This window comes from Camelina sativa, chromosome 8 (genome assembly GCF_000633955.1).
Source record: "Camelina sativa cultivar DH55 chromosome 8, Cs, whole genome shotgun sequence".
NCBI classification, from domain to species: Eukaryota; Viridiplantae; Streptophyta; class Magnoliopsida; order Brassicales; family Brassicaceae; genus Camelina; species Camelina sativa.
In genome coordinates, this window is record NC_025692.1 from 4,466,272 (window position 1) to 4,477,116 (window position 10,845).

The 10,845-nt window shown below is 36.0% G+C and overlaps 1 protein-coding gene across 1 annotated transcript in view; it reads right to left on the bottom strand.

Moving 5' to 3' along the window:
• The window catches only part of LOC104709210 (general negative regulator of transcription subunit 3-like), a 6,740-nt gene extending 1,836 nt beyond the window's left edge, over positions 1 to 4,904 (bottom strand). Inside the window, exons 1-14 of the mRNA XM_010425860.2 lie at positions 4,592 to 4,904; positions 4,241 to 4,246; positions 4,027 to 4,158; positions 3,563 to 3,700; positions 3,065 to 3,115; positions 2,771 to 2,860; positions 2,533 to 2,679; positions 2,349 to 2,453; positions 2,111 to 2,164; positions 1,363 to 2,025; positions 944 to 1,105; positions 666 to 801; positions 305 to 426; positions 6 to 29 (exon numbers count right to left, since the gene is read on the bottom strand). Coding sequence (XP_010424162.1) covers positions 6 to 29; positions 305 to 426; positions 666 to 801; positions 944 to 1,105; positions 1,363 to 2,025; positions 2,111 to 2,164; positions 2,349 to 2,453; positions 2,533 to 2,679; positions 2,771 to 2,860; positions 3,065 to 3,115; positions 3,563 to 3,700; positions 4,027 to 4,158; positions 4,241 to 4,246; positions 4,592 to 4,684 — 1,923 coding nt within the window. The 5' untranslated portion in view covers positions 4,685 to 4,904. The remainder of the gene's footprint in view (positions 1 to 5; positions 30 to 304; positions 427 to 665; positions 802 to 943; positions 1,106 to 1,362; positions 2,026 to 2,110; positions 2,165 to 2,348; positions 2,454 to 2,532; positions 2,680 to 2,770; positions 2,861 to 3,064; positions 3,116 to 3,562; positions 3,701 to 4,026; positions 4,159 to 4,240; positions 4,247 to 4,591) is intronic.

Consider the following 10,845-nt stretch of genomic DNA (forward strand, 5'->3'; position numbering starts at 1 on the left):
GGATCCAACATGTAGCTGGGCATTCCCGACTGAAGATAAAACAGAGAAAAAAAAAACAAAGTAGGTAGGATAAGAGGCCATACTTAATTATTTGCTTGGTTAACTAGAATACAGCTAGTATCATATGTATCTCATAACTACATTGACTATTGAATAGCATATGTGAAGTTTAAGTGAAGGAATGACACCAGCAAAACACTCACTTAAATTTTTGTTAAAAAACTATCTGATGGAAAGCATATATATCATATATGTCAAAGAGATACTAACGACTAGTAAAGGTGAGCACAGATATAATGCATACCGGGGTATCAAATAGAACTTTAGAATCATCCTCATTTGGAATTGTTTTTGATGCTGTTATGGAAGTTGAATCATCAGGTAAGTTTTGCTGCGGTTGATCATCATTTCTGGGATGGTCTACATCTGTACAAACATCAAGAACAGGTCCCTTATATTGCGAATATTTTTCATCTGTACTATCAATACTCGAATCTCACAACAATAAGATAACTGCCATGTGTAGAACTCGTTCACAAAGTGGTTTAACTTCACAATAGAATGACTATCAATAATATAAATCTTATGTTACTGTGTAAGATAACTTCTAAAACCTGAAGTAGTGTCTATACACAGTCATACCATATTTCAAACGGTGAATTTACCTGCAACAGAAGACTGGGGACCCAATTGTTGAGTCATTACATTTGACTGCTGCTGTAAGGAGGCAGAGTTCATGACATTAAAACCTGGTGCCTGAACTCCGATTCCCAAGCTTCCATGAGGAGAGATGGCAGAGCTCTGACAAACAGATTAGAAAAGATAATTTCTTATCATGATGGAAATGTTTTGAGTACTATTAAGCATGTGATTATTCCATACAATTCAAAATGAACGTGCTCAAGCCCTGGTAAGTACACAACATACAAACAAAATATGCTACCTGCTGTAAGAGAGGATTTTGCTGTTGTGAAGAAAACTGCTTCTCGTTTCCTCCAGATAGAGAAGGCATGCCTAAGAGGTTACCATGGCCTTGCTGTACTTGCTGTAACCTCTGTAAAAATTTCTCTCTTTGATCGGGTGCTATTTCAGTTCTCCCACGGACCTAAAAGCCAAAAACATTTGCGTACTTAATAGAGAAAAAGAAGACAGTAGAAACTAACAAACAACATAACAGTAAACCTTAACCAAGCACAAGGGATGTATAGCCCTAGGCATACATCTTAGGATTATGTTAGAGTGTAAACCCAATTCTACACAGAGTTCCACATTAACGGGTCCCACATTAAAAGAATCAGAAGTTGTTTCTCATATATATTCCAGAATACGAGAGAAACCAAGTACCAACTTAAATACACGCACCGTTTCATTCTGATTCTGAAAGGGACTACCAGGCCTCCACTGCGAACCAGATACAATAGATGGTGAAAAAGCTCTACCAATACTAGCCGCAACATCACCAGGGTTACTATCAGAGACAGTTCCCTCATTAACCTTCACAGTTGGTGGCAATACCATTTTGCTCAGTGGAGAAGTTAGAGGTTGGATGTTGCTCTCAACTCCCATTATATTTCTCTTTGCAACCTCAGCAGCTGAAGTTGCACTAATGCGAGACCCGTTAGCTGGAATTGGAGACGGAGGCTGGCTTGGTTGGGGCTGGTTGGGGATACTAACTCTCCCAATGCCCCTTAATGTAGCATCAGCAACAGATGAGGGTGGTTTACGAGAAAGCAAGGTTGTTGCGTCTTCTTCCTTGGCAGCCACAGGAGACAAACTTCCCATGCTTTCTGTGGAAATTTGAGCAGGAATAGAAGTTGACAAGGGAACTGATGCATTTGGAACATTACTAGCAGGCACGTTCAAACTTGGACGTCCCCCAGCAGGTGTTGATGGTGCTGAGTGAAGGCCTGCGCCATTCTTTGGGGGAGGGGTTCTCGGAACCGTCTCAGCGTTGCTATCTGGTAAAGACGTATCCTCTGTTTTATCTTGAGAAGTACTCTGATGATGAGTTGGCAAACTTATGCTCTGAAACAACGCAATAATAGAGAAACTTATTATAAAAAAAATAATAATAACAATAATTCAAGCAAAGAGATATACGAATACTTACCCGAACTTGAGATGCTGTCGCTGCCAAAGAACTCTTCATGCTCAAAGGAGTACCCTGAAACATGTAAGTCATGTTAGTTCTTAATCTATCGCTAGATGATTGGTAGTTACAGAGAAAATGTCATGAACACCAAATAGATTCCTGAATTTCTGCACTCTTTTCGCCAGACAGATACAGCATTTCCTGTTTCCATAGAGAGGTGAAATTATGCAAATAGAGATATTGCAAAAAAAATCACCTTTACAAGGGGGCCAGCAGTAACTAGATCTTCAAGACCCTCTACCTCATCTAGTGGCAACGTGCTATAGAGCTCATCGACATCACTGAATTCGTCAAAATCATCCTAGATAAAGGAAAGTTAAACACAATCAAAGATAATATCAGCATACATGCAAATATTCCAGGTTATAGATATAACAGACCTGATTTCGTTCCACATAATCGTCCAGAAAATCTTTGACGTCATTTACTTGTTCTGGACTTAATTCATCATTGTCCAGAAGCCTCAAGATCAGTTCCAACTTTATTATGTGATCCTTGTGCCTTGTAATAGATGTCTCAAGATGAGTCTGAAAGAGGAAAACAAGCCAAATGACATGATTCACCACGAGAACAGAAATTACAGCATTTGCATACCAATGCATATTTTTCAGATCTTACCAATCTGGGTGGTCTTGTCTTTCCTTTTTTGACAGATAGTCCTTCCAACTCAGCTTCAAAGCTATCAATCTGCGACTCAAGTTCACTCACCTATCAAAAGCAAGAAAATAAGTAACGATCAGCTACAGCACTGATTGAAGATGATCCACAAGGACCAAACTACCTAGAGTCCCTGGCATATCAAGTATCAACCATATTTCAAAAACACCATTAACATTACTCTTCTTTGACGTTTCTGTCAAGGAAGGGTTCAAGATTCAATAAAAAAGGCACGAACACGCCAAAACAACTTACCACATTGTTCAACCAATCCCTTGTCTCTGACTTTGCTTTTTCTTTTGGATCCTATAAAACATGAAGCTGACAAATCAGTAGCCTGAATGCCACAAAGAGTTTTCACTAATATATATAACCACCCAGGAATTCCCAAAAGATTTCACAAAACCAGAATGTTTTGCTAGAAACCTAATGCTGTGTTAGAAGAAAAATATTGTTTATATCTAGAAAAATTTTCATTGATACTTCCTTGTCCAACATCTCACATAAACATGAGCAAAAAAAAGCTTCCACTACACTGCTTGTATAAAAAGTTGACCGCAAGTATTTTGCTATATAATTGGCAGTCTGAACAATGCATGACAAATTTCCTTAATCAGATTCACATGAACAGTAGAGGCAAAGACTAAACAGATCTTCCCTAGCAATTATTTGGAGTTCGAACACTTCAATTTTATATAATTAGTTATGGGAAAATGTAAATAATGCAGCGAAAAAGTGGAGAAAAATTCATACAGTTTTAGGTTGCTGACCCAGTCCTTCCTTGGAGAAGGCTTTTGTCTTAGTCTCTTTCTCACAAATTTTAAACCTCTCCATCTCTTTCTCAATAAGCTTCCGAGCGTCAACCAGAGATTGCTCATATGACGCACTGACCTAAAAGTCAAATGACAGACATTCTCCTCAGTTTCAGTCTAATAAAACAAATGGGTATTAAGATTCATTCAGCCTATATGAAACCACCGGTGCAAAGAACCTTTACTCAAATGAACAAAGATCAGACTTTTTCTTTTAAGATGTTAGGTTTAGTTATAAAATGATAATATTGAAATCACCACAATGAATTTTAGACAAGAGGGATAACTAAACAAAGCCACAGATTATGGTTTGCAGATGCAATTTAAGAGAACAAAAGGGAGTCATGTCGCCTCATGAGTCAATTAACAAAAAAAGGGGGGTAGAAGATGAAGAAGAAGACTGACTTTTTTATCTTTGATCTCACTAGACTGAATCCAAGTCTTGATCTGGTCTCTGTAGCGCTGCAACTTCTTGATTTCCTTCTTCAAGTCCGCCTCAAACTTTTCCTTTTGGTTGACATTGTCTGTATCATATACCTGAAACACCAAAAAAGTCCGTGTTTTTTTTCCTCTGTCCAGTAAAAAACTTTTCTGCTTCGAAAACAAACATTCTGCTCACATTCCACTGCATAAAAAACAAACGGAGCTCGATATTGAGTTCCACTGGGAAAATTTACCTCACAAAACAAACAAACAAATTGTTTATTAAATAAACAAAAAACAAATCAAATCAAATTCGATCAAGGGCCCAATGCATAAAGCAACAATCGCAATCCCTAATCTTCTACTACATACAGTGATATCATCAAACTCAGTTCTATATTAACACGCTGAAATGGTACTAACACAGTTCCTAAAACACGCGAATCTAAAAAGTTCAATTCTATACATCTTCCTGCATTATCGATGTAAACAATTGAGAACCAAACAAAACAATCAATAAAATTGAAGAAAAGAGAGGAAACGTTACCTTGTTCCAGATGCTGTCGAAAACATCAACACCTTCTTGAACCTTCTTAAGAACCCGATCTATCTCGCCTTGTAATTTCCGGCTCGCACCCATCACACCCGAACCCGAGAAGAGACTTCAGAAGAAAAAAAAAAAAAAAAGGTTAATACGTCGGATTTTGGGTTTGGGGAAGTAGCGCTGACAGTATTTAGGGATTTTTTTCTTCGGATTTTATGAAAAAAAAATGAAAAATAGGGTTTCGCTTTCAGAGGTGGGGCGAGAGGAAGAAGAAGATGATGATGATGTGTAAAACAGATGATGAATGGATTTTGATTGGATCGTTAAGTTTGATGATATATAAACAAAGAAAGATCAGAACGAGTTTGATTAACGAGTTTCGAGTTCGACATTGACGGCCCAACTTTTTTTATAAAGAGTACCGGGCTTTTTTTTGTTCACCGACTTGCCCCCTCATTCTTTTATTACTTTGGGAATTATACCCTTTATTTTTGTGGTCAAGTTTTCTCAGATGTGAAAGTTTAATAAATTTATGGATATAAAATCATTAACAAAATAATGAAAGTGTTTATTTTTAAGTAGGAAGAAAAAACATATTAAGGCAATTTATTTTAAAATAGTTATGGAAGATTTTGAATTATGGTGCGCATAATTTATGGTTTTAATTTTCTCATCTAACAGGTTTTTAACGGTACTATTTTATTACTTATATTAAATATACTTTTCAGCCTTTTTCATTGGATCCACGATTTTTCTTTAACGTTTTCGAAAAAATAGATCCGTACTTAACATTTGTATTGAAGGTATATCCATTTACATAAAGAATCTAAATTTATATTCTACCATTTAGTAATTCTTGTGACGGTTTATACGTTTACTTAAATTTTAATTCAAAACTACATAAAGAAATTAGTTCAAAATAAGTACAAAATATTTGCGTTATGGTGGTTAATTTTTCCATCTAACAAATTTAAAAGATATTAGTTTACTGCTCAAATTTAAATAATAAATACTCTTAGTATTTTCTATTACTTTTCCAGTTGATCTACAAACAAATTAAATTTAAATATTTATCGGAAAAGTGAAATAAAACTCTCTTACTCAATGATCAGTATTACCGCTTTATCTTAAAGAATTTTGAATCGAAATATACCTTATTAGTAAATTGTACCACTGCTATGAGATATTATTAATTAAGAGGGTGTTATTGGATTCTCTTCTAATTTATCAAAAAATTTTTTTGAAGACTTCAACAAGATCACCAAAAATGAATAAGTAAAAGATTTTTAATGATTTATTTAAAGAAATTATAAAGATTTTTAAGGATTGCTATAAAGTATTATATAGTTTTGTTAATTGGTTTTCTAAAATCTTGTAAAATGCTCCCAACAATCTCTATATTTTTGTGATACTTTCCATGACTTTATTTTGTAAAAAAAAGTGTATAAAATCATGAACCAATAAAATAATAATTAAATTCATCAACAATCCTAGATTCTTTTGTTTTAATTGAATAACACAAAATACAAAGAAAAATACTATTGAATTCATTAACAATCCCATATTTTTTGGAGATGGTCTTATACTCTTCTAGCACTAATTGGACTTATGACGCCAAAATACAAACATTATCGTGTTGATTATAATAAATGGAATCATATAACATAAAAAATTATATTAATGTGTGTTCCTAATCAAATATTTTGTGCTTGTAATGTACCAATAAGAACTTACAAAGTCAATATATTGATTCGAATGAGGTATGCAATAAGTTATTGTTAGTGGATTCTAATTTATAAATAATTTTGAAGACTTCAACAAAAGCATCAAAAGTGAATATGTGAAAGATTTTTAAGGATTGCTAGATAGTAATTTATAGTTTTGTTGAATAGTTTTCTAAAATCTTGTAAAATGCTTCAAAAAAAACTTTGTATTTTGTGATATTTTCCATGACTTTATTTTGTAAAGAAAGTGTATGAAATCATGAACCAATAACATAATAATTAATAAGTGGAATCTCTCTAAAAGACTAGCATAATCTTATTCAGTTAAATTTATACAAAAAAATTAATATCATCATGGGTATCACAAAAGCTTTGGTGATTTTTCAACTTGTCATATTAGCAGTTTCGATGTCCAACCACATTGTTTTTGCCTCAGGTATATTTAAATCTTTTGTGTTTATGATTGTGATATTCTAATAATCATAATTTTTGGAGTCTATACAAAACTCTAAATAATGTATGGACATGTTATACGTAATTATATATACAAATATATAATACACATACTTGCATATACACAAGGCCGGTGTATTCTCTGTTCAATTTTTGAAAAATGGGCCTTAATTACATAGAAATTTTTTCCAAAATTATTTATGAACCTTAAAATATATGTAAATTTAGTATAGCCCAGTGCAAATGCACTTGTTGCACATGTCTATCACCGGCCATGCATATACATATTTTAATATATATTTTTGGTGGTTTTGTGTAGATGCACAGATCAACAAAGTTCCGGATAATTGCATTCGTGTGTGTACTAAAGGACATGGGTATTGGTCACGAGTAATATATGGGTCACAGAGAATGTTTCGCAGACTGTACTAAAAGGGGATACCACAACGGAAATTGTATAAGCCAAGGGATGGTAGCTGAATGTTGTTGCTATTAGTCCCCTAATGCTAAGCAATTCAAACGTTGTATTTATACAGTTCTAGCATCGGACTTATGATTATCGTGTTAATTTACAATAAATAAAATAAAATAAAAAGTAATGTTTTTTTTTCTATGCCTTTGCAATCAAACTTTTTTTTAAAAAACATAGTGGATATGAATTATATGATTAATTTTGTATATAGCGGGTTTCTATGAGTTGTTTTTTTTTCTAACAATAAAAGTAACGTTACCTCGAACAAAACACTCGACCACTTGATGGTCGTGGCTAAGTTAGCAAAAATGAAACATTCGCATGGCTGTCCTCATCAACAATGTTCTGAAAGCTCCGCAAGAAGAACTCAGCCTGGTCACATCCTCCAAGACCAGAGCATAGCCTCACGCCTCTCCATTTCGGATATGCCGACCTCACCGCCACATAAGCGAGATTAGCTCCCAAAACATGAATTCGATCAGCATTGAATCTCACTTCTTTTTTTTGCTTCTCTCTCGCAATAACGTTTACGAGTTTGATCCAAAATATGCATATGTGGTAAGATCTATTTGTTGTAATCTTGAAGTAGGTTGTGAGGTGCGAATGAAGGAGAATAGATTGAGAATCTATGATCGACTGGGTGGTTTACTAATAGAGACTTCCAGATCAAGGAATCGGTTGTACAAAGTTGCTCTAGAGGTTAACAATCTCAAGTGTCTGCAGTGATATTCTTCGACTGAATCAACTAAATGGCATGCGCATTTGGGTCACATTAATGTTGAGACAATAAAGACGATGATCAACAAAGAACTAGTGTTTGGCATACCAAGGATTGCAGTCGAAAGGGAGACGTGTGCGTCCTGTCTTCTTGGCAAGCAAGCAAGACAATCTTTTCCACAATCAACTCAGTATCGAGCTTCTAAGGCTCTCGAACTCATTCATGGAGACCTGTGTGGTCCTATCTCACCATCAACTCCATCTCATAAAAGGTATGTATTTGTGATCATTGATGACTACTCACGATACATGTGGACTATCCTCTTGAGAGAGAAGAGCAAAGCCTTAGACAAGTTTAAAGAATTTAAGAGGATTGTTGAGCAAGAAACTGGAGCTGTGGTCAAGACCTTTAGGACTGATAGAGGTGGAGAGTTTACATCTCATGAGTTTCAGAGGTTCTGTGATGAGACTGGAATCAAAAGGCATCTGACCGCACCATATTCTCCACAACATAACAGTGTAGTTGAAAGGCGAAATAGAACACTTATGGAGATGACTATAAGCATCTTAAAACACATGAGTCTACCTAACTATTTATGGGGTGAAGCTGTGAGGCACTATACTTACTTGATAAATAGAGTTGGACAAGATCAGCTATTGGTACGACTCCGTACGAGCTGCTTAGAGAGAAGAAGCCAAATGTTGAACACCTAAGAGTCTTTGGGTGTTTGAGCTATGTGAGTACCGAAGCAGTTGGAAGAAAGAAGCTCGATGACAGGTCGAGAATCTTGGTGCATTTAGGAACATAGCCTGGTTCAAAAGCCTATCGTCTCCTTGATCTCCCGCAACTAAGAAGATATTTGTCTCTCGTGATGTAATCTTTGATGAAAACAAGAGCTGGTTCTGGAAAGATAAGGAAGAAGAACACATCAAGGAATCTGGAACTTTCATCATTGCAGGAAAAACTGGTAGTAACGAGAGAGAAATTGTTACTTCTGAAGTAGAAGAAATTGACGGTGAAAATCGAGAAGGTGATGATGTTCTAGAAGAAGAACGCGCTAGCGAAGATGAAAATGAGGAAGACACAGAAGAAGTAGAAGATTTGGGTGATATCGTTCCCACTGCGAAGAAGTACAAGACCTCGAATGAAACCTGCATGGACAAATGATTATATTATGGTTGCTGAGACAGAATGTGAGAGACTTTTGACCGTGGTTAATGACGAACCTTGGGATTTTGGCGAGGCTAATGAACACAGAATTTGGATACATGCGTGTGAAGATGAGCTTTCGTCTATTGAGAGGAACCAAACATGGAGTTAAGTTGACCTTCCACAAGGTGTTACGCCAATTGGTCTTAAATGGGTCTTCAAGATCAAACGCAACTCTGATGGAAGTGTCAACAAGCATAAAGTGCGATTAGTAGCTAAAGGTTATGTTCAAAAACATGGCATTGATTATGACGAAGTGTTCTCTCCGGTAGCTTGTATGGAAACCATTCACTTCATCATTGCTCTAGCGGCTTCAAGAGGTTGGCAAATTCATCATCTCGATGTCAAAACCGCATTCTTGCACGGTGAATTAAAGGAAGACGTCTATGTTAGTCGGCCTGAAGGTTTCATGGTTTGCGGAAGTGAGCATAAAGTCTATAGGTTGAGAAAAACTCTTTACGGGTTAAAGCAAGCTCCGAGAGCCTGGAATGCTAAGCTCAACTACATACTCAAGGAATTGAACTTTCATCGATGCTCGAATGAACCATATGTGTATCAAAGAAACGACAAAGAAAATCTTCTCATTGTAGCCATATACGTCGATGACTTGCTGGTGACGGGTTCTTCATTGAGATCGATTGGTGAATTCAAAGAAGAAATGGCAATCAAATTTGAGATAAGTGATCTAGGAAGGCTCACCTATTATCTTGGGATTGAAGTATATCAACAAGAAAGTGGGATCAGTTTGAAGCAAGAGAGATATGCACACAAGATATTGTGTGATACAGGAATGTACGGCTGCAACTCAACACAAGTGCCAATGGAGCTCAACCTAAAACTATCTAAATCACAAAAGGAGAAAGGGATAGAAGAGAACGGATATAGAAAGACTATTGGCTGCCTTTGGTATCTGCTACACACATGACCAGACTTATCTTATAGTGTTGGAGTATTAAGCATATACATGCAAGATCCCAAAGAGTCACACGGAGCGGCATTGAAGCAAGTCTTAAGGTACCTACTTGGAACAGTTTCTCTTGGACTCTTCTATAAGAAATCGGTTGAGAAAGGTTTGGTAGGATATAGTGACAGTTCACACAATGTTGACATAGACGATGGGAAGAGTACAACTGGGCATATATTCTACCTTGAAGGCTGTCCAATTACTTGGTGTTCACAAAAGCAAGAAACAGTAGCGTTATCCTCTTGTGAGGCTGAATTCATGGCTGCTACAGAAGCTGCCAAACAAGCAATCTGGCTTCAAGATCTTCAAGGTGAAGCTGTTGGAGAGTCAAGGAGGAAGGTGACCATACGAGTTGATAATAAATTTGCGATTGCACTCACCAAGAATCCAGTCTTCCATGGACGTAGTAAGCACATTCATAATAGGTATCATTTTATAAGATAATGTGTTGAAAATGAGCGAGTAGAGGTTGAGCATGTTCCTGGTAATGAGCAGAAAGTAGATATTCTAACTAAGGCGATTGAAAGAATCAAATTTAAAGAGATGAGAGATCTCATTGGAGTTCAAGATGTGGGAGATGATAACTTCAAGCTTAAGGGAGAAAATGTTGTAATCTTGAAGTAGATTGGGGCTCAAGCTAAGTATATTTAGGAGCAATCTAAATATATGTATCTTAAGAGAATAGGAAGTTATCGAGTTTTGTTAAACTTCCATTTG